At 34.1% G+C, this 24,763-nt stretch overlaps 1 protein-coding gene and 1 long non-coding RNA gene across 5 annotated transcripts in view; one reads left to right on the top strand and one right to left on the bottom strand.

Moving 5' to 3' along the window:
- Positions 1-5,972: 5,972 nt before the first annotated feature.
- Positions 5,973-12,456, bottom strand: LOC107655567 (uncharacterized). Its single transcript, XR_001630454.1, has 4 exons — positions 12,376-12,456; positions 12,085-12,245; positions 7,479-7,655; positions 5,973-6,046 (listed from the first exon to the last, which is right to left on the bottom strand). It is a non-coding gene; the product is annotated as an uncharacterized LOC107655567 (long non-coding RNA).
- LOC107655566 (ATP-binding cassette sub-family C member 9-like) overlaps positions 5,980-24,763 on the top strand; it is a 47,457-nt gene continuing 28,673 nt past the window's right edge. For all 4 annotated transcript variants that reach the window (XM_016443091.1, XM_016443089.1, XM_016443093.1 and 1 more), the window contains exons 1-18: positions 5,980-6,050; positions 7,598-7,779; positions 9,472-9,633; positions 11,147-11,288; positions 11,379-11,500; positions 11,747-11,913; positions 12,382-12,624; positions 12,757-12,945; positions 15,234-15,404; positions 16,721-16,876; positions 16,964-17,098; positions 17,182-17,344; positions 17,537-17,577; positions 17,658-17,800; positions 17,895-18,009; positions 20,582-20,683; positions 22,284-22,356; positions 23,333-23,438. In XM_016443091.1, coding sequence (XP_016298577.1) covers positions 9,486-9,633; positions 11,147-11,288; positions 11,379-11,500; positions 11,747-11,913; positions 12,382-12,624; positions 12,757-12,945; positions 15,234-15,404; positions 16,721-16,876; positions 16,964-17,098; positions 17,182-17,344; positions 17,537-17,577; positions 17,658-17,800; positions 17,895-18,009; positions 20,582-20,683; positions 22,284-22,356; positions 23,333-23,438 — 2,216 coding nt within the window. In that variant the 5' untranslated portion in view covers positions 5,980-6,050; positions 7,598-7,779; positions 9,472-9,485. The remainder of the gene's footprint in view (positions 6,051-7,597; positions 7,780-9,471; positions 9,634-11,146; positions 11,289-11,378; positions 11,501-11,746; positions 11,914-12,381; positions 12,625-12,756; positions 12,946-15,233; positions 15,405-16,720; positions 16,877-16,963; positions 17,099-17,181; positions 17,345-17,536; positions 17,578-17,657; positions 17,801-17,894; positions 18,010-20,581; positions 20,684-22,283; positions 22,357-23,332; positions 23,439-24,763) is intronic.

The following is a 24,763-nucleotide window of genomic DNA, read 5'->3' as shown; positions in this document are numbered from 1 at the left end:
GTGTGATGATTAAAAATGATAAATATATAATTGGCCCCTTTTTTAAATGTAAATCGAACAATTTAGTGAGGTTTGAATGATTAAAATTAGAAAATAATATTTGTAATAATATTTATTAAAATATTACAAAAACTAAAAAATACTTTTGCATTTTACCATATTTTAATTAGTATATATTTTAGAAATTTTTTATGATCAAATAACTGTATCCTTGGCCCATGAAATATTTAAAAAATTGCCATTTGGTTAAAGAAATCTTTTTGTAAACTACTCATCTTAGTAAGCCTATGTCTCTTACTTAGATATTTTTATTAAAAATAAAGGGAAGACAATCCTTAATTCTTTCGGCTGGCAACTTGAGCCGTGAAATACCCAGTTCTCATAATCAACCTGATTACAAGTGATCAGAGATGTGAGAAAGCTAATGAAGCCACTAATGAAGACTGAGAGCCACTCTTTGAAGGAAGACACTATGCCAGAGTGTCCAAAGTGGTTGATCAGATTCCCAGATTATTCCCAATGCAAACAATGTAAATGTTCTCAACATGCTCAAAGGACAATATTATTTAAATAATTACTTTGAAGTTCTTTCAAGAGCCACATCCATTCTTGGCTTTCAATAATCCCGCTTTGATTGATTAATTGCCTGGAGTGTTGCTTACAAACACACACACAGACACACACACACACACACACACACACACACACACACAACAGGAAGCTCTTTGTTTTTTGTAATGATTAAAACCTGATTCTATAATCTATTACATCAGTATGTGATTACATCAGATCCATTCATTTCTGTGGTTTTACGGCTGGTTGGTATCAAATAATAGGCTTCACAGAGCAGAAAATGCAATAGGAACTTCTGAAATTGTAATTGGGGGAACGCTCTTTCAGATAACCTTCAGAAGTTGGAAATAACAGATTTTTTCATAATGGGGTTGTGCTACTGTCCCCAGGATAACAAATTGCATTGGCTATGGAACACTGAATAACCAGCTAACAAGAACATTGGTTTTTGTGAGGAAATGTGAGCAAATAATTGCACTTTTGGAAACTCACTTTTTGTCTCATCATTACTAGTATAATTAAAAGCGACCTTGGTTTACCTGTTACTCTAAAGCAGAGCTTGGGTGTCAAGGCTTTTCAATAAGGCTTTAGAATTAGGGTTGTAAAAATTAAAATCAGAAAATCATCTTTTAAGTTATTCGATTACTTAAAAATTGTTTTCAGTAATTGAAATAATGCTTAAATAAATAAAAGTCAAAAATCAAATCAAATCAAATCAAATAGAAATATTTAAAAACTTAATCTAAAAAAACCCTTCAGGAATGTTGCTTTGAAAACTAATTGAAATAATAAAAATGTAGTTGAGGTAGCCTACTAAAATTACTAAAACTGAAAATGAAATAAAAAGTAATTAAAGCTATAGAAATATTTATAAATTTAAAAAATGCACATAAAATGACTAAAACATAAAATAAAACTAAAATGAGAACTGAAAATATGAAAAATCTAGTATAATAAATGTATATTTAATAACATGTATAGTAAATAACATTTAATAAAACCATTGTTAACATGAGATGTATTGTTTGCAAATTAAGTGTACTTTGAATGTCAAACCACTAGGTGACAGCATGTTGTCATTTGAAAAATGTCACCAATGCTAATCAAAGTACAACAGAGATCCATAACCATTAATGTCATTCTGTAAGGCTTTAAACAGAAATCTTACAAACAATAAGCTACTTTCCCAATCCAAGCCACTTCACTAAATACTGCCTGTTCTCAAGCCTAATAGCAAGCCAAAACATGTAGGTGTCCCATATGAAGCACTTAAGCTGCTAGAATTTAGGCTAACTTGGTTCACCTGGGTGAATAAGTGGCTGGTTTCAAGTAGCCTATCTAGCATCTAGATACAAAGTAGTCTTTTCTAGATACTGCCTTTATCTTTCTCTCTTTCTTCCCCTCCCTTTTTCTGTTGTGCTGTCTCACATGTTCTGAAGTACACACATTTATCACATGAAACAAATTTACAATGTCCAAAAGGTGCTATTTGATGAAAATGCTATCATTTAGCACCCATGCTAACATGTACACAGTAGAGGAAAGTAAGATCAGTGTTAGCAAGGATGCGAGTGCAAGTGTTTAATCGTGGTTTGAACTGTAATATTGCAGTCTGGGTCTGTTTATTGTATAGGGCTGTTTATGTGAAAGCACCTTACTGTTATACCGTGACAGTTTACACAGAGAGACAGAGAGTGAGGGAGAGAGATTGTTTATTTAATAGAGTTTCATGTTTCCACTCTTTCACTTGTTAATTTCTCAGCTTCCCCCTTCATCTGTCTCCCTGTATTTACGCTGATTATTGACTTTATAAATCCCCATGATGCTTGAGACGTGTAAAAGACTTCCTGTCCTTTGCTAACCACCTCAATGAACCCAGCATTATGAGCCAAGTGACAACACTGGGCTAACTTAAGTGCTACACGAGAGCTGAAGTTAAGCCTAGTTTTCTGTCTTTAATTTCACAAACAACTCAGGGATTATAACACAGGGAAAGACATCATCATTTTCTGTTTGTTTACTGAAGACTTAAAAGATTAAAACTTAATTTCCTACTGTGGATGACCTGTCATAAAGGTCTCCCAGTGTTCCAGCATTTTCTTGGAATTAACATTAGCACTGTGGTTATGAATCTTCGCCTGCAGCTAAGCTTCTCTTTTAGAAACAAATTCATAAAATGTTTGTTGTAAAATCCATTTTAAGCAGGTAGCTTGGAACATGGTTTCTAGCTGGTTTAAACTCATCATTAGATAGTTCAAGAAAGTTATTAGTTGTTTAAAACTTACAATTAGCCGGTCCAACCTGGTCATTAGCTGCCTCAGCCTGGTAATTAGATGGTTTGAGTTGGTATTTGCTGGTTCAAGCTGATAATATAGCTGGGTCAAGCTAGTCATTAGCTGTTTCAGTCTATGCTGGTACTTGTCCGAGCTGGTCATTAACTGGTTCAGGCTGGCCATAAACTTGTTCATGCTTGCCATTAGCTGTTGAAGCTTTAGCTGGTCTAACCAGGTCATTAGCTGGTTCAAGCTGATTTGAGTTGGTCATTAGTTGGTTTAAGCTCATTAGCCGGTCCAACCTGGTCATTACCTGCCTCAACCTGGTAATTAGATGATTTGAGCTGGTCATTAGATGGTTCAATCTATACTGGTCCTTACTTTGTTCAGACTGGTCCATGGCTGGTTTGATCTGGTCATTAGCTGGCTCAAGTGGATAATTAGCTGAGTCAATCTATTCTGATACTTATCTTGTCAGAGCTGGTCATTAGCTGGTTCAGGCTGGCCATAAACTGGTTCATGCTTGTCAATAGCTGTTCAAGCTGGTCATTAGCTGGCCTAACCAGGTTTAAGCTGGTCATTAGCTTGTCCGAGCTGGTTTGAGTTAGTTGTTAGTTAGTTTGAGCTGGTTAAAGCTTTTCCTCAGTTTGTCCGGAGTGGTTATTATCTGGTCTTTGCAGGTCAGTAGCTGGTTCATGTTGGTCATTAGCTGGTTCAAGCCGTTCATTAACTGGTTCAAGCTTGTCATTATCTGGTCTAAGCAAGTCATTAGCTGGTTATTATCTGGTCTTTAGCTGATTCAAGCAAGCAATTTCCATCAGTTTCATGAATGATCCAAGATGGTCTACTAGCATGCACTAGCTAATGAGCCATTTTGACTAGTATAGACCAGTTTAGCTTCAATGTTCCAAAACACAGTGTCTGGCTCAAACTGAATTTTTTCAGCAGAGTTATAAAATACATGTCAGTGCAGTACAATTGTTATAGAAGATCTACTACTCACTCTTACAACACAAAACATGGATGGCATATAATTGTTAAATGTTTTGCCTAATTCTTTGATTACTGTGAAATAGTCACAGATCCAAAGGGAAAAGAGAAATAACAAAACAGGATTGGATAACCTTAATTACTCCAGTGTCATTTGATGACGCACACCACATGCATACGTGTGGAAACTGCTGATTCTCAGCTTAGTTATGGGAAACTGAAACTTTCTCAAAGAGGTTGTGTTTGACCCCCTGGCCTCTAGAATCCTTTAGCTTCAAGTTTATGTACACAAATACATACACACACACACACACACACACACACACACACACACACACACACACACACATGCTCCCTGCAGCAGTTCTCATCACACTTCAGCCTCCAAACCATCTGTGACCTTTGAGCTCCGTCCCTCTGGAGTGAAAGTGCTGCTTCCCATGAAATCCCAGCATCAGTCAATCAGTGGCTTTGAAGATCTTTGACATTTTGCACATGCCAACCAGGGTTTCCCTATATTGACCAAGATTTTGATTTTGCATTGCTAAACACTTATAAAACAAAGAAGTAACAGATTAAAACAACTATTGTGATCAATCTTGTAATTACCAACAAATGTGTTTATACATCTGCGTGGATGACATTTGTAAAATATGTGCTACTTTGCATGTCTGTTTTTTATTTGTTTTAATTAGCACACCATTTCTGGTTGGGTATTACAGTTTTTCTCAGTCGCTTAGGAGCATTTCTCAAATCATCCTTAATATTTGCAAAAAAGTATGTGCATTTCTCAAAACAATTAGTACAAACAGCACCACACAATGGATTACCTGCAAAAGCCTGTAACTTACTCAAAATCTTTAGTTCATCTCTCAAAAGTAAGTATTTATGTCAATCAACATATCAGTGCCATCAGAATGAAAAGTACTTGTGTCATTGTTCACAAACAAGATAGTCAAAATGTTTAGTTATGTTGTCAATATAACAGTGCACTTTGTTAGTATTACCTAAAGTAAACTATGGCAATATTTTGGATGACAGTTACTGTATTGAACAGTATGCCATATGCTTATGTATGCCATATATCCATTTAAAAAGTACAAATTTACTCATTACGGTATGTGGGATATTGATTGAAAGAGACTGGATAGAATTCCACTTACACTTTTACTAGTGGTCTGACCAAAAAAAAAGTACAATGTCATTGTGATATAGAAAAGGAAAAAGAAATATGGGCACAAAGATGAAAATAAAAAAAATTTGAAAGTCCATTTTCAGAATTTGTAACTCTTGTGTTGTCCTCTGTCTATACAGTATACAAATGACTAGATGATGTGGAGGTTGAACAAGTAGTTTTGAGAATTTTATTTCTGATTTGAAAAATGCTCCAAAGCGACTGAGAAAAACTGTAATAATGGGCCTCTTAGCCTTATTGATGGGATAGTAGAAGCATCAGTTAAGGTTGCTATTTGATTTTTGATGGATGGATGTTTAAAAAAAAATATTAATGGAGAGATTTACAGACAGAACAGACAGACAGACAGACAGACAGAATGATAGATAGATAGATAGATAGATAGATAGATAGATAGATGGACAGAGAGACAGACATAGATAAACAGATATAACATTTGTAGTAAAACTACAATCGTGAACAAAAAGAAACTACAACTCCCATGAAAGTTCTGACTGAAGGCCAGAGACAGCATGAACTGACAGGGTTAATATTTAGTATAGGGTCATGAAAATAAAAGCACTCACAGTAAACTAAGAGTAAAAGCCTTTTTTTATTTTTATTTTTTTAATTGCCACTGAGTCTTGTGCCTATAGCCCACATGCGAAATCTACACAGCCCCTGCTGAATGAAATCATTATGCGTGACTTCTAGGTCTTTATGGCGTAATGTCTCTCTTTCTTTTATCTATCCAGTCGCTAGTAAATCCTCTTTATTTTAGTGAGTAATTTTATGCACCTCAGTGAATCTTCAGTATGATCCAGTTATTCTTGATGTGACCTACATCAGGAGCAGCCACGCTCGTGCACGGGCATCCCTCAGTTATATCTGACGCCATAGCAACGCTACGCTGAAGCAGTGATGCGCGCTTTCTTCAATAACGCAAGGACAAGGAGATACGCGTTCACTGTCTAACCGCTGATGTCGCAGCGTATTTACTGCAAGTATCGATGACAAAACCTACAACTGGAGACATCTAGGTGAGTGTTTCCACAGTCTTGGCAAATTACATCTTAAATTAATTCATTAAAATCCCAAAGGTTGATTCTGAATGACGTTCACTCACTGCCTTATCTTATTTACAATGGCCTGCTTTGAACGTGTTGATATTATTATGGTGCATTTAATTATATTTTACGCGCGGTTGTAATATCATAAGGTGAATGACATGGTTCAGTGTGCTCATGTAGAGACACGTCACTTATAAATGACCAGAACTAGGTTAAATCGAGGTTTCATTGTTTTTCTTTGTCAGGTAAGATTGTTTTACAGAAGCAACAACCATGTGACTTGGTGTACCTATTACAGTTGACTGTAAATACAGTATTTACGAGTAACATTGATAACAAATCATAAGCAAAATTAAATGCAACTGTTTATAACATCAAGTAAGCTCCTTAAAATCGAGTCATTTCAACAATAACAATTTTGTAATTGTAACAAATACCTTTAGATTAAGTGACGCTAGAAATATTAAGATGTAGCCTATAATCTTAAAGAGTTATAGTATATGGTAATAGTTCCAATGGTTTATGTTGTGACTGTTCATTATTATGTATCTCTCACTTTTTTTAATAATCTAAATGGAGAGCAAAATACACGCTTAAACACTCACCAATAACAGTCCTATGGCAAAAAAATATATATATTTAGAAGTAATAAATGTATATTAAAATAAAATAAAATAATAATATTAAAATAAAATAAATGTATTTATATTTAGAAGTGCCACACAGATCTCAAAGCCTCATGTACTAAACATGATAAGGGTAACAATCAACTAACAAATTATTTTAATAGAGCAATAAACACGTCTTGACATCCACAAGACAATAATCTACAAAACATGATGACAAAATTGAGAACAAAAATGTAAACCAAACTGGCAAACTAGTAAAAATGCTGCCATAATCGTTCATGCCTCAGTGCATGCTGGGAAAACAGAAATGGTAAATGGTACCATTGCCGGAAACTGGATAAGCAAAGGGTGCACTTAGCCAGGGTGTGCTTGTAAACTGTTTATGAACATTATGTTGAACTTGCTTAATAATTTCTGAATATTTTTTTCAGAAATTATGCAGAATGGTAATAAATAAATAAATTTATTAATAATTACTTTTTTTAAATTTTTAAAATGTCAAAAAAAAAACCAAGAATATAATTCTGTTCAATATAATTTCTATTACTGATATTTAAAATAAATTGCTCTATGAAATCTACACAGAATCATTTGAATTTTAGGTAAATACTGAACATTTAAAAAAAAAATGAGTATTTGTTAATTTAATTAAATTTGTGTACATCTTTTTTATTATTTATATTATAGCATAATTTTTCTTAACTTTTCGGTCAATTACTAATTGAAACAATGCTATCCTATTCAACTCTCTGTTTTCTAATTTCTTTACCTAGACTGCTTGTTTGGGCATCACACACACCCATGATGGCCAAAAATGCTGTGTAGGCAGGCAGCTCACAAGATTTTGAGACACAGCCACAGTGTCACAGTCGATCTCTATTTTCTCAGGAGGGTCCGTACATTCATGCCAACATTCCTGTTCAAGTTTGGAAATATGATCCAAGAGCTAGAGAGCGAGAGAGACCATGAGCAACTGATACACTGCAGCTAAAAATAATATTCCCTGTGAATTACTCTCACTAACACCAGCGACGGGCATGAAAAGCTACTAAAGCAGAGCAATTATTTTGGTAAGTTCTTATTTAATAATTATCTATGACTGTCACTGTGGGTTTTACTATTATATTTACTATTCATGCTATACAAAGCTCATAAGTAGAAGAAAGACAACGTCTGGCTGTCAGTGAGCATGTGGAGGGATTTAGCTGTCTATAGCTGTCAGAGTGGGTGGTATCCTATAATAATAATAATAATAATCATGAACAGCAGTGTTTTACACAATAGTATTGAGTATGAATGAGAAGACTATTGTACTGTAGTCTATTTAATGCACTTGTCATGGGCTTTACTTTGTAATTCACTTCATTTCACATCAACCAATACACAGCCATTTATTCTTTGGTTTCTGTAGCACATTTTTTGTTAATAATATTAATAAGACCATTCATGATTTTTAAGTCCTGCAGTATCTTAAAGTTGCACTAAGTAAATTGAATAAATTATGACATGAAGACTCCAGTCATATCAGTAGCCTAATATGAGCTGTTTTGTTTTACATGGAGGGTTGCCTCATGAGGGCCGACATGTTGTGATCACGTGACCAGCCAAACATTATTTACTTTACTGGTAGTCCTTTTTATCGGACACTTTGGTTGCGGAATAAATTATTCAATATTAATAGGCTTTCACAGCCATATATGCTGTTAATATTAGCATTTCTAACTAAAAACGTTTCTTTACTTTTCATAGGTTTTTGCAAGTTTTGCAAAATGCATAAATGTAAATGCAAAACTTATTGTCTGTCAATATAGTAATTATTTTATGTGATATCATGATGATATGACCAGAGCTATTATAGTTAACTAAAACTAAATCCATCAAACAATTTTTGTTACTTGAAATGCAATAAAAAATATATAAAAACTTATTTTATTTCAGCTAGTTGCTAAAGCAACATCTCTCATTTTCATTTAGTTTCATCTTGATGTACTAAAATAACTAAAACTGAAATAAAAATTAATTAAATTAAATAACTATGTAGACATTTTGAAAAAAACTGATACAAATTCCCAAAACACAACAAAATTACTAAAACTTTGACTAAAATTAAAATGAAACCAGAAAATATAAAAATAAAAACTAATTCAACATATTACCATAATAATAGTTATATTATCCAGTAAAATATCCATGGGTACAACCATAATACAGAAATCTCCATGTAATTTAAATATTTGTCAAAAATAATTATTTTTTAATCATTACTGTTATAATGTAATTTATACATGTTATAATGTTCAAAACACTGTAAAACACACACTTTGATGGGTCACCTGAGGATACACAGCATGCAAGCTTCAATCTACCAGAGTATATTCTGCCCAAGCAAACATTACTGTCTGCTGTGATGTTGTATAATGCAGCTATCCTGTATGAGAAATTAAACTTTGCTGGTAAATGAATTGGCTGAGAGGTACAGGCAGTGTCCCTAGAGAGGGTTTGTTAATCTTGCTCTTAGACTGATTGTCAGCAGAGGATCAATGTAGTCAAACACTTTGTCGGACCTCATAGTCAATAATGATTACAGGAATACTGCTTTCAGTGCTGTCAGTTTGGGCTCAAAGCTGCAGACTGAAAGTCTAAGTCAGTTTAAGTGTAAATGAAGACTTGATTTTTCATTCAATACATAATTTTTTAGATTACAGTTATCTGTGTACGGAATGCTATATATTCAAATCTAACATACATGCATTTTTCTTTAGCCCAGTCAGGTGACATGGCCTTGTCTTTCTGTGGGAACGACAGAGGTAGTAATGCCTACAGTGTGGACAAAGGAGTCCTGGACAATGGCTGCTTCGTGGACGCCCTCAACCTCGTCCCTCATGTATTTCTTCTCTTCATCACCTTCCCCATCCTGTTTATTGGTATGAATGCCCTTGTCTTTCTTCCCTCTTAAACAACCATTCACATTCTGAAGTTGGTTACAGAGTTGTGTTCCATTTAGAATTTAATACGGATTGCCTTTTAATTAGTGCTGTGAAACGATTAATCGCGATTAGTCGCATACAAAATAAAAGTTTTCGTTTACATAATTAATGTATGTGCACTGTGTTTATTTATTATGTATATATAAATACACACACATGCATGTATATATTTCAGAAAAATGTGTTATGTTTATATATTAAATATATTTATATGTAATATAAATTATATGAATTATAAATATAGATATAATAATTTAATTAATTAATTCATAATTAATTAATTAAATTATTATATCTATATTTATAATTCATATAATTTATATTATATATATATATATATAATATAGATATAAATATTTTCAAAATATATACTCTATGTGTGTGTCTTTATTTATTTAGTCATTTAGCAGACGCTTTTATCCAAAGCAACTTACAAATATTTACATTTTAATGTCTTTATATATACATAATAAATTACACTTAAACAAAAACTTTTATTTTGTATGCGATTAATCGCGATTAATCGTTTGACAGCACTACTTTTAATTAAGAATCCTAGTGTTTTATTTTATTTGATGATATGATAAATTTTATTATTTTATTTGATGCCTTTTATTATATGATATATTTTATTTATTTTATTTTATGTCTTTAATGATATAATAGATTTTTATTTTATTATATTTTTTATTTTATTTTATTTACCATGCTAAAAAAGCAGATCATTATAATTCTTCGTTATAATTTAAATATAAGGAAGTAGAATAAAAATGGAATGAGAAAAAAAATCAATATTCACTGTAATGTTTCATAATTCATTATATTAAATATCGAGAATTCTTGTTTTATTTTTTTATTTTAATTTATCTTATATTATTAATTAATACATTTATTTATTTGGAGCCACACAACATAAAGCTTACAAAGTGGAACCCTTAAATTGAATGCCTGTTGTGTGATATGTGAATTTCTTTGGATTAAAGCTCAGTAAATTCTAGCTCTTGTCATTCCAATTCAACTTTCTGTGACATGTAGCCAATTTTCAAGGAAGGCAGTTCTTAAATGGTTTATGGCATACATCATGTTTGGTTTATGGCATACATCATGCCTTCAAAAGCTGAGGGGCCTAGACACTGTATCAGAACTAAATGGGCCAATTCATTATCTGTATTGGCTCCCCAAAGAGCCTTTACTCAAATCCTTCTCAAAAAATAATTTTCTCTGACGCCACAATGGTGTCAGTGCCATCCCTCATTCAGTCTCATAATGAAAAAATGTTTCCCATAACAGAATTACTACACTATTAGCCAAAGAAAGGAAAACAATGAAAAATCGAGACAGGCGGGGACAGATACAGGATGCTGATTAACAAAGTAAATGTTAACTGTATATTATATTAGACACCACAAGAGAATAATATAATTACACATATGTGTGTGTTCGTGCTCAGGCTGGGGTAGCCAGAGCTCAAAGGTGCAGATCCATCATAACACCTGGCTGCACTTTCCTGGCCACAACCTGCGCTGGATCCTTACCTTCACACTGCTGTTTGTGCATGTGTGCGAGATCGCCGAGGGAATCGTCTCCAATACGTGGGTTTCAACACACATTCGAAATATTTGAGTGTTTATGACCGTTAAGCATTTATGTTTATGTCTTTGTGTTTGAATGGATCATTGTAGGCAGATGGAGTCCAATCACTTGCACCTCTTCTTGCCAGCGCTGATGGGCTTCATAGCGGCCACAACATCAGTCGTATATTATCACAATATAGAAACTGCCAATTTCCCCAAACTGCTGCTGGGTAAGTCAATGTCCATTTCATTATGCAAATGTGATGCTGGCTGTTAATAATAAAATGTACTTTGAGTGTTGCTGTTTCATCTCCTACATTATATAACAGTTAGTATCGGTCCTCTAATTTAAATAAAACACTTTCAGTCTGGGTGTTGCTTGGCAACATGTAATGGTTGATTCATATTTTAGTTAGCTTCTGTCCTTGTAATTCTGTATGAGAAAGAGAACTAACCTCAGAAATATTCTTTTACAGCCTTATTTATTTATTGGATTCTGGCTTTCATCACCAAGATGATAAAGTTATGGAAGTTTGCAGAGGCGAGCTTGGGGGTGCAATATCTCCGTTTCTGTATCACAGCTTTGCTAGTGGTGCTGTACGGCCTGCTCATGGCTGTCGAGATCAACGTTATCAGAGTCAGGGTGAGTTGAACTAGGGTCATGTGGCAAAAGTTTTTTTTTTCCCCATTATTTTTTATTTTACTATTTTTTTCTATATGCCTCTAATTTGAACCACTAATGCAATATTTTATTTTATGGCAAATTTTTATCCATTAATTGTAGACAGTTTTACAATACTAACATGTCACTAACCTGGTGAAAAAAACCCAGCTTGAACTGGCAGGGATTTCCATTCTGGTTCAGGTTGGTTTGTGCTGGTTTTGATGCTGGATTAGCTGATAGACATATAGCCATGATTTTCACCATCAAAACTGCTTGACCAATATTCTTTCTGGTTGTCCAAGGTAGTTAGGCTGTTTAAGTAGTTAAAGTGAACACAAAATCAAAATCCAACATCCAAAACACAACGTGCTAGTTTGTTCAGTAGGGTAATTACATTCTACTAACAAACCATATGACCTGTATCTTTTATTTTTCTCTTACCTGCAGAAGTACGTGTTCTTTGCGAACCCGCAGAGGGTCAAGCCCCCTGAAGACTTGCAGGACTTGGGTGTGCGATTTCTCCAGCCCTTCGTCAACCTCCTCTCCAAGGCAACATATTGGTGGATGAACCCGCTAATCATTGGAGCCCACAAGAGACCCATTGAGCTGAAGAAGATTGGCAAACTGCCAATCGCGATGAGGGCCTTGACTAACTATATCCGTCTGAAAGACTCTTATGAGGAACAGAGGGTATGTGCAGAAGATCAAAGGTTTAAGAACAAATATTATAATATAAAGGAACAACATTTTCATATTTGATGACATTGTAATAATGAGAAGTGTCAGTTGACCAGTGTCTCTTTGCTTGTATAATTCTGACAGCAGAAAACAGAGGACCCAGAGAAATCCCCATCCATCTGGAAGTCCATGTACCAGGCATTTGGAGGGCCAATACTCCTCAGCAGCACTTTTCGGTACATGGCGGACTTGCTGGGATTTGCCGGGCCACTCTGCATCTCTGGGATTGTGGAACACCTGCATAATTCAACAGAGATTGACAGGACAAACAAGGTGTGTGTTTCATCTGATTTTAGAGTGTTGAATATGGTTGTCTTGTGTGTGTCGCCATCTTTGATAGTCTGTCAGTATGGTTACAGACACTATTCATGGTATTGTGAGAATACAAAACATTGCAAAAAATCATTTTCTTACTCAGTAGAATTCTAGTTTTCCAGTAAGAATATGTAATTATTCTAAGATACATATCAAGATGCATTTACTTGAGAAGCAAAATGACAGAAGATATCAAGGGCCACATTTTCTAAACAGGGCAAATTAGTGTTAGAGGGCAATTCCATAAAAGCACCGATGGGAGGGGAAAATTCTGCGGGTGACTTACCAACAATGTGCACATTAAAGAACACAGACGCAGCCAGATAATTTCCATAATGACCAGCGCAATCTACCAAGAGCAGCGCAAATTACCACCTGCTTTTAAGACGTGCTTTTTTGGGCATTAAATAATGGCGCAAATACCAGTAATTTGACAAGCGCAAACATTAGTAAATCACGTTGCGTGATTAATTTGAATACTCTCCTCCCGTAAATTTTGCGTCTGAAAGGAAAACTCCTACAACTGCATATTCAATAAGGTCAGGCGAAAAATAACTGTCCACGCCTTTTCAGTGCTAATTCTTCACTGCGCATCTTTAGTAAATCCTGACAGTACTATTTTAATGGCAAAAGACGGTTTGTGCTGGCGCAAGCTGTTAGTAAATCTGGCCCCAAGTCTTGCTTTTTAAAAAAGTGAGTTTTTGCTTAATATTTTGTGCTGTTTTAAGAAAGAAAAAAAAGCAAGAATCAATATGTTAAGTCATTTTGCCTTCAAGTACTGTATATGCATCTTGCTTTATGAATGTTTAGATATTTGTACTGGAAAACAAGACAGAAATACTAATTAAGAAAACAATCTTTGGAATAATTAGGCATGATTTTGCTTATTCGTTCAATTGAATAGGACAATTCAAGGATACAAACAACTGACAATCCCAAAACCCTTACCAGAGAAACGGTAAAACGGAAATGGAGGGATAAAGGAAACTACACAACTTATGTAATGGAAATATATCACAATCCAGTCACTGTCTCACAGCACTTTGATATTATCTCATTTACTTTGGAACCCATTCATAATGTGCCTTGTTAAATAATTTTGGATGTTGATCAAATAGCTGTCAATTAAATGATTTGCTGCAGATATTGGTCTGCTGGTTATATTACTAATTACACTATATTTATTTTTCCTGGGTGCAACGTGACAGTATATTGTAGAGAATGATCTACTGTCTGATATCTGCTGTTTTGCCTTGCTATTTATCACTTCCTGTGTGATGTCACAGAGGCGTCAGTGCTATTAATGAGAGGACCGTATGTCATCGCCTTGAGATGACAGCATTTATTAGATTTCACACAGTGTGTTTTCCCTGCTCAGATGACCATGATGTCATGTGTGCTTGAAAAAACACTCTCATGAGGTTTAGATAAGGATGGATTCAGTGTGGAAAACTCAGGATGTGATAAAAACTCAGCTGATTGAATGAATGATGTTATTGCATTTATCTTGTCATAGTGTCTATGAGCACGTCTGCAACCAAGTGTTAGCAAATAACTTTTGTTTTCATTTTGAACAATATGTATTACTTTAAAAAGTAATAATAATACTTATTTAGCGAGGATGCATTAAATTGATCAAAAATGACAGTAAAGACTTTTACATTGTTACAAAAAAAAATGTCTATTAAAATAAATTCCATTATTGTGAACTTGCAGGACTGGAGATTGGAGTAACAGCTGCTGAAAATTCAGCTTTGTCATCACCGGAATAAATGACATAAAATATATTAAAATAGAAAACATTTATGTGAAACTGTAATTGTATTTCACAATATTACAGTATTTTACTGTATTTTTAATCAAATAAATACTGCCCTGTTGAGCATAAGAAAAAACTAAAAGAACGTAAAAAAAAAAATCTTTCCAATCCCAAACTTTTGAACGGCAGTGTGTGTGTTATTTATTTTATAATGTATTATAATTAAAATCAATCCAAATACATTTTGATGTCACTGTATAAATGTGTGTGACAAAATGAAGCCAGAACAGACGTACATATCTGTGTGACATGGAAAATTCCCCACTCAAATCGCACTCCCTCTCACACACACATTGCTGCCAGCAACACTCTGTTTAAGTGACTCCTTTTTATTTTAGAGTGTGTGTATGCTTGTGGATGACCTCAGTGAGGGCTGAAATGCCGAAGTGTTTTTATGTGTGTTCATACTCTGTTTATGTCCTGTCAGACAGCGAACATGACTTTCGGGGTGTTCTTCATGTCTTCCACTGAGCTGCTGCAGAATACGTCTGTTCTGGCGGTTCTGCTGTTCCTGGCACTCGTGCTGCAGCGAACATTCCTGCAGGCCTCCTACTACGTCACAATAGAAACCGGCATTAACCTGCGCGGGGCGCTGCTTGTAAGTTTCAGAGAGTTTACTGGAAGTCAAACATGAAGTGAATTATTAGACAAATTTATATTTTAACAGTCTGCACTACACACTTCAAGTTGTATTGTACAACACAAAATATTATATTAGACAAATTCTTACCTTAGTAGGAAAGTGAAGTTGCTCTATTCTATTCTGCTTTGTCCTGTTTGATTCTATACTGCTGTACTTTGTTCCATTATTCTTTTCTACTCTACTTTGTCCCATATTCTGTCTGTTTTATTTTTTCTACTCTGTTCTACTGAATTCTGTTACATTTATTCTATTCTATTAATTTCAATTATGCTTATAATTATGTTAATTTACTTAATTTTGGTCTGTTCTGTTATTATCTGCTTTGTCCTATTCTATTCTATTATATTCTATTATATTCTATTCTGCTTTGTCCTGTTTGATTCTATACTACTGTATTTTGTCCCATTATTCTTGTCTACTCTACTTTGTCCCATATGCTGAATTTTATTCTTTCTACTCTGTTCTGTTTAATTCTATTCTATTTATTCTATTCTATTCTATTCTATTGTTCATTTCAATTGTGTTTTTATGTTAATCTATTCTATTCTGTTATGATCTGTTTTGTCCTATTCTATTCTATTCTATTCTATTCTATTCTATTCTATTCTTTCTCCTGTTATTTTTTTACTCTTTTGTCTCATTCTATTTGGTCTGTTTTATTCTTTCTACTCAGTTCTGTGCAATTAATTTATGCTTTGTTCTGTTTGGGTCTGTGTTCTGTTATTATCTGGGGGTTTTTCTATTCTTTTCTATTCTTTTCTATTCTATTCGATTCTATTCTGTTCTGTTCTGTTCAGTTCTGTTGTTTTGTCAGTGTTGTTATTGTAACCTGATACTAAAAGTATTAAATGTTTTTGTTAATTGAAATGAAGCGGAAAAGAGTATAACTATTAGCAGAAAAACATTAAACTAAAATGACTAAAACTAACATTAAATAAAGCTAAATAAAAATATTGAATTAAAACAAAAAGTAATAAAAATGACAAAATTACTAAAACTAAATTTTAAAAGAAATATAAAAATAATTAGTTAATTATCTAATTATATAAAAATTACTTCAAAATATTGGGAAATATTATAATGTTATATAAATATTAACACAATAACAGTGATGACTATATATTCTATTCAGTCTGTTCTGTTATCTGATATGTCAATTTGCACTGTATTCTAGTTTAGTCTAGTCTTCTTTTCTGCTGTATACAAGACCTAAAATCAAAGTTAGCATTAAAGTTTTTTTTGCTATTCATGTGTTGGTTCTCATCCTTTAGGCAATGATCTACAATAAAATTCTGCGTCTCTCCACTTCAAACATGTCCATGGGAGAGATGACCCTCGGCCAGATCAACAATCTCGTTGCCATAGAAACCAATCAGCTCATGTGGTTTCTCTTCTTATGCCCCAACCTGTGGGCCATGCCAGTTCAGGTATATCATAGCAAAACACTCCTGCATTTGTGAAAGCACTAAATCAGTTGTGTCCCTAAGCAAAACATAACTTATTTCTGTTCATAGATCATTATGGGAGTGATCCTGCTGTATTATTTGTTGGGTGACAGCGCGTTGATAGGGGCCGGCGTCATTTTGCTGCTGGCCCCGGTTCAGTACCTCATCGCTACCAAGTTGGCAGACACACAGAAGAGCACGCTGGTGAGCTTTACTTACACCTTTGTGCATGTGCATGCTGTCAACACCACCAAGTTCATGTTTGTGACTTCTAAATATTTTCTCAGGACTACTCAACAGACCGTCTTAAAAAGACTACAGAGATCCTAAAAGGAATAAAGCTGCTGAAGCTCTATGCATGGGAGAACATCTTCTGTGACCGTGTAGAAGAAACCAGAGGAAAAGAGCTCACCAGTCTCAAGACTTTTGCCCTCTACACATCAATGTCCAGTATGAGAGGCTCCTCCCTCCATCATATGCCCCACCCACATACATAAACCCCTCCCCTTACAATTGCCTGCCCTCAATACATTCTCATTTGTTAAACTTTCGGAATCAGGGCTGTTTGGTTCTAATAGCTAATAGTTTGTTACGTTTTCGCATCTTTTTGAAAATAACTGCTGGCTCTTTTTATCTCCACAGTATTTATGAATGCCGCCATCCCCATTGCTGCAGTGTTGGCGGTAAGAGATGCATCATGAGAGTTTTAATTACTTGTATTTTATCCACCATGTAGACCATAGTACTCTTCTTGTTCTTGTAGACCTTTGTCACACATGCCTATATTGAAGAGGTCAGGCTCAGTCCAGCCAAGGCGTTTGCCTCTTTGGCTCTATTCCACATCCTGGTCACTCCACTCTTCCTGTTATCCACAGTGGTCAGGTTTGCCGTCAAGGCCCTTGTCAGGTATGTCGCTTAACCAAACAAGTAATCAGATCCAACATTACTTCATAAAATTGCCTTTCCTGGAAGGATCTAATCATCTGGTTGATGTCTGCAGTGTACAGAAGCTCAGCGAGTTCCTGCAAAGTGATGAGATTGGAGATGACAGCTGGAGAAACGGAGAAATGTACATGTCTCTAGAGGTCGGCAAGAAATACAAATACCATGGGGATGTGAGTGCTCACACACGAATTTGCACCTTAAATGTGTGGTCACATTTACAGTCGCTTGGTGAATTTTCGTGGGCGAAATCCAGTCATTTCAACAGGAATCGTCAAAATTGGGAATTTCGCGTGAGGGTGAAAAGTTTTCACACAGATTTCACAACAGGTTCAAGTTGGTTATGCAAATTCGCTGTGTTGACCAACAAAAAGCTGCTTGGTTTGAAAGCAACTTGCTTTATTGCTACAATATTGAAAATGGACCTATTATGCCCACAAAATTTCGCTATGTGACTGCACCTTAAGACATTTCTCAATACTATTCCAAGCCTTAACGTTCAGCAGAGCTGCTTTTAGAGGAACTGTTGCTGATATAGTCAATTTGGGTGATGTTGGACACCTAAACTAGTTGGGATGCCATGTGATAATCTCATTTTTATATTCTTTAGTTTTTTTTTAAAAAGCATTCCGTGATTTGGCATCAGAGCAGCTTTTTATGAAGTTTAAAAATGGATGGAATGTTCTTGGATCAGTTTTAGGGGAGAAATATTATATGTTGATTAACTGGGACTTTTCTTGCACTGTAACTGAACAAGAGAAACAAATTAATATTATTAACAAATTAAAGTTTATATATTATCTCACTGGAAATTCAGTTTAAAAAAAAACAAAACAAAAAAAACACTGAGAACATATTAAATAAGTGGCCATTAATTTAATTTACAAATTTTTACTTTTTTTGAGGAAAATATGAGGGCTGAATGCCGATGCGAAACTATAGAAGGGTTTTTAGTGTTTTTTAGCAGGTTGCTAACTTTTTTTGTGGGATTTTTTTCCACACATTTCATTTTCTGCCGTGGTAAAATCAAAAAAGGTAATAGTAAAATTCTCCTCAACAGGCCAGACAATTTAATAACATTTTTGACATTTAATTACATAATTTAAACTCAAGTCAATTGCGGAATTAAATATTTTCAAAACTCTTGTATTTGTGTCTGTGAAGTGTCTCTAACTGAGATAAACTTGACGTCATAACACTCTACATGACCTCCAATAACAGCAAACATGAGACTCCACACGGTCATGTCTCAAGAGACAACTATCCCACATTTAGGGGGCAGAAACGGGAGCTGGTCATTCCTGAGCCAGCATCGCTGAGGTCTCATAAACGTGTTAAAGAGAAGCTCCTCTCTCTGGTCAGTGCAGGGGCCCTCAGCTGTTCTCTGACAGAGGGACAAATATATGACAGGACTAAAACTACGCATCCCCAGACAGGAGCAGAGCTGGAGCAAAGGGTGAGGAAAGGGAGGGAACGAGAAAGTGAGGTTAAGGATGGAAATGTATACTGTGACAGGAAGAAGGGGGTTCCAGGAGAGGAAATAGTGTTAAGCTGGGAAAATCGCTTGGCTAGATGCAAGCGGGAACTCATCTTCCTTGTTTTAGGACCTGACAGCAGCTTTTGAGTGTCATGTGGTGTTTGCTGATCCAAAATTCTGCCATTATGTTTTTTAAAACCCATGTGCTGTTGTTTTTCACTGGAACACATAAGTAGAAATGTGAGGTGCTTCCATCCTTTTGAGTCGTTTTGACATAGAAAACACATTTTGAGTTTTATGCTTTCTTATTATTTATTTATTACGTTTCTGCTCCAACCCATCCTCATGATATAATAATTTAAATTGATAAAAATATTATTTGTGAAGAAATTGGAAAAGATTCCAAGCAATTTTTTTTAGGATTTTTTTTTCTGGACAGAATTGGGAGAATTATTGAAGTTTACATGTAAGACATAAATAATAGGTTAAGTACAAGTATTATTAAATACTCTAAAAAAGAAAATATATTAATTAATAATTTATTATATAAACTTATATTACAGTTCATATATTTAATGATATATTTGCAATTTTAGAAATATGCTTTATTATAGCAATATAAGTTAAATATTATACAAATATTAAATATTATAAAAAGAAAATATAATAATTCATTATTAATTATTTACATTTCAGTGCATATATTTACAATTTTAGTGATTTTTATTATAGCTATATACATTTCTGGCAATGTCACACCACATATTAAATATTAAATTATTAAATATTATACATATATTAAATATAAAAAGAATATCAATATATAATTATTATTTAAATCATTATATCACAGTGCATATATTTAACAACATATTTACGTAATTAACAATATATTTACATATTTACATATATGCTTTATTATAGTGATACATTTTCTGGTAATCTGTCACACCATATTAAAGCATTAAAATGACATTTATTGTTTGAATATTATAATAAAATTGACCATTTCAAAGTTGATACCTTGTTTTATTAAAGATAAAACATAAAACTGTCTTTTTTTCTTTGCTTTTAATCATGTTTATCCTCAAACTGCCCTTTTTGATTCAAAATGATATGGCATGTCACAAATATTGGAAGAATCTTTTCCATACAGTGACAGTTTGTAGTGATCTGGACTCCTAAAAGGATGATCAAAAACATCATTTTTAGATTAATTATTTCTTTTAATTGTCTCTTAATCTCTCCGTTTGTCTTTATAATTTTAGACGAAGGCTATCAACCGGAAGGGCCGTTATCGTATGGATAACTACGAGCAGCCCATGCGCAGGCAGCTGCGGCCCACAGAGACCGAAGATGTCGCCGTACAGGTCAGACGTCACTATCCTCAGCAGAGACACTGATTCTCAGGCGTTTCTCGCTCACAGAGCATGTGCTAAAGTTCATTAAGACAACTCAGGATCTGCATGTTCTCATCCAGATGCCAATAACCTTTAAGTCACGGCTAATAGGTTGTTTTAATCCTACTGTGCTGGAAGAAGTGTTCGAAGCCTATTTCTTAACACACACAGATGTTTTTTTTTTTTCTTCTTTTTTTTTTGAGCATGTTCATTCCTTTCTTAGCTTTTTTAAAACTCACCATATGGGGTTTGTGATAGTTTCTCAGACATGGTGGTTTGGGTTCAGCTTCCCTCCGAGTGCAGTTTGGGATTCTCACGAGAAGAAAAACTGGGACTAAAAATCAGAAGGACATTAATTTATGTGTTTATTTTTTTGGTTTCGCCTCTGTATCTCGGTCCCCCGAGGGTCCACTTCCTTCGCCATCCCTCTAGACTAGGGGTGGGAATCGTAAATAATGTACAATGATTCTGATTCGGCTTAATGATTCACATTCCTCAATCATTCCATTAATGATTCTTTCTGTAACTTAAAAAAAGGGTCCCACTTTATATTAAGTGGCCTTAACTACTATGTACTTACATTTAAATTAATCATTTGGTACAGTGTACTTGTTGTGTACATACATGTTTTTACATTGTACTTCTATCTTTAAAATACCTGCATGTAATTACATCTGTGATTAATTTCTGTATATTTATAATTACACTGTTGACCCATCCCTTACACCTAACCCACCTTTAAACCTACCCATACCTCCAACCCTGTCCCTAACCTTACCCGTATCCCACCTCAATAGCAGCAAAAGTGTTTTGCAATACAATTTGAACACAGTAAGTACATTGTACGTATTTTTTGATCTAAGTACATAGTAGTTAAGGCCACCTAATATAAAGTGGGACCAAACAGAGAATGGACTGAAAAAGAATTCTTAGTGTTCACTAACCTCACCTTAGAAACTGCACTTAAAACAGAATAAAATAAAATAAATGTTGATGTTTATGCATAGTGTCTGTTATGACAACTAAAAGTCTAAAAAGTTGTTCTGATGCATATATTGCATATTATATTATATTATATTATATATGCAACTGGTTCTGGAAAACAAAAGTCTCTCATCTAATGAGTTTAGTGGCTGAACACATAAACACACACGTCCTCATGGACTCTCCCACAGTGACATCCGCTCACTTTGTTATGAATATGGCCTAATCTACTCTGACATTTACACTCCTTCACTTCAGTCATTCTCAACCATTACTCCCATTTTACCCTCTCTCTCCCTACTCTCTTGTTCTCACAGATGTTTTTGATTGTTCAGCGTTCTCCCTTTTCCCAGTACTCTGTTCTGGCCTACTGTACTGCTCTGATGGATGGGAGTATTATCATTATTGTAAATAAACATCTAGAAAATAGAACTCGGAACGCATCCGGAATATGTAAGCGTGACAGAAGCAGCTTGTACGAGCAAAGATGAAAAGATCATATCACGTGCATTCTGCTCTGTGCTGGTTTGTTTCCATCATTCTAAACCGTATGGTTTTTGTTTGTATTGGTGAATGGGTCATTCAGGTGAATGATGGCTTCTTCACATGGGGAAGCAACTTGTCGACGCTGACGGACATCAACATCCGAATCCCTACAGGTACACACTGCTTACTACTAATTTTCTCTCAGACAATCAATGACTTCTTATTTATTATTTTTTTTAAATTAATTAAATATAATAAATAAATACTCTTAGATATCAAGAGTACTTGTTATTTATTTATAATAAACAATAAATAAATATAATAACTAAATACACACACACACACATACATACATAAATACTCTTAAACACAATAGTCTTTGTTATTATTTTATTTATTATAAATTATAAATAATTTATTATTATTATTTATAATAATAAGTATTATATAATAATAATGTTTCTATAATATATAATAAATACTCTTAGATGAAGACAGCTTGCTATTTATTTAATTATAATAAATAATATAAATATCGTAAATTAATACATAAATACTCTTAGATACCAAGAGTCCTTGTTAATTGTTTATTTATTTATGTATTTATTTAATGAATTATTTATTATAAATAATCTGTAACTAAAATAAATAAATATATATACCAAGAGTTCTTTTTATTTGTTTATTTATTTATTTGTCAATAATGCTTAAAGTTTTTTTATCTGTCATACTTAAAGTTTAATAGAGTTATATTAATTATAGTTATATATTATTAAATATAGATATATTATCACTTTCTTGTTCATCTACAATACATGAAGGGGATCATCATATATATGTAATGTAATGTAATATAAATGGTTAATTTTTATCAGCAAGTTGTTGTTAAAAAGAAAAAAAATCTAATAAAAATCAATCAAAAGGCTGAAAATATGAATTCATAATAGTTATTGTGTTGGCTCAGGTTTACTGTTCTGGTTTAGTGGTTTGACAGCCTCATTAAATTAGTGAGCTGAGCACTAACTAGCTGTTGCCAACTAAACAGATGGGCAATCTACCGCTGACATTGAACATCAATAAAACCTGTCCGTAGGGGCAAAACCTGTTCATAAATAAAACTGATTAACCTTCACCTTGTTTCCTCTTCAGGCCAGCTGACTATGATTGTGGGCCAGGTGGGTTGTGGGAAATCATCCCTGTTATTGGCCATGCTGGGGGAGATGCAGACAATCAGTGGGAAAGTCTACTGGAGCAAGTGAGAATTTACACATTTGCATAGTTACTGTCAAAAATATTGTGATGTTTATGAACATTTATGGAGCTTGTGATTTGTATTAAAACTCAAAGGGACCAAAACTCCCCCCTGTTGTCTCTTGCCCCCTAAAGCAGTTGAATGTTTGCATTAATGTAGCAGAAAACAGGGGAGTACATCTGCATGCCAGATCCATCAGATGCTAATCAAAGTCTTCATCTGTACAAACACACATGCACATAAATAGCCCACTGTCCAATGCATCCGCTATTATTATGATGTATGTACCACTGTGTGCATACACAGATGTGTGTGAGGGCCGTCTTACTCCTTGTGTGTGTGCGTGTGTATGTGTGTGTCGTACTCCATTCATTACTCTTTACATTGCTCTCTGATTTCTTCTGTCCTTTTCTCCCACATGTCATTCTGTCGTCTGTGTTATCAGCACACAAGGGAAATGCTTTTCTTTCTGTGAATCTCTCCATCTCCCTGCTGGAGATGGTCTCTGATTAGCATTTGGAAGCAAAGCCAAGCAGATCTACATGGTTTCTATAATTCATCGATTATAGAAAGTCTTAAGTCCTTAAAAATGTATATACAGTGGCTCCAAAACAGTATTTTCTTAAGTCACATTTAAAAATGTTAATTGCATTCATTTTTAATTAAAATGCTAAAACACACATACAAAAAAATCAGAATGTAAACTTAAATCTATTGTGAAATCTATTTTACTATTGTTCTCAAGACAGAAAATGCATATAGAAAATACAGAATCAGAATATTGGACCTTTGGTTTATTAATTTAATATAATATGTAAACACTCTTGGTTTCTGTTAATAACAAATTTGAAAACAAAAGACGTTGTCATAATTACAGCAGAAATACCAGAGGAAATATCTTGCTTAAATACTTGCCCTTGTTCTGTCCTCAAAATATTTGAAATGAGTTTGTGCTGGTTTACTTTAACATAAATGTGATTTTCTTTAATACTTTATTAAAATTTCCAAAGGGTGCCGCGACTAAAAAAAGGTTGGGAAACACTGATCTATACATACATACTATACATACATACATTTTTAAATGTGCCTTAAAGAGAACTTTAAATTCTTTCTACTTTAAAATTTCACTTTTATTTTCTAATTATTTGTGAAATTTATTAGCAGTTTCTAAGCGAAAATTGTTTTAAATTAAATCCTATATCTAATTTTTTCATTGTATTTTAAAAAAATGTACATACAATGAAAGCGGGCCCAGTGTAGCTTTTGGCGCTTTTCCACTGCGTGGTACGACTCGGCTCGGCACGGCTCAGTACGGCACGGTTCGGCTC

Source organism: Sinocyclocheilus anshuiensis, unplaced genomic scaffold (assembly GCF_001515605.1).
Source record: "Sinocyclocheilus anshuiensis isolate Anshui unplaced genomic scaffold, SAMN03320099.WGS_v1.1 scaffold916, whole genome shotgun sequence".
Classification (NCBI taxonomy): Eukaryota; Metazoa; Chordata; class Actinopteri; order Cypriniformes; family Cyprinidae; genus Sinocyclocheilus; species Sinocyclocheilus anshuiensis.
The sequence above is the reverse complement of the archived record's forward strand: the minus strand, read 5'-3'. Positions and strand labels throughout refer to the sequence as shown.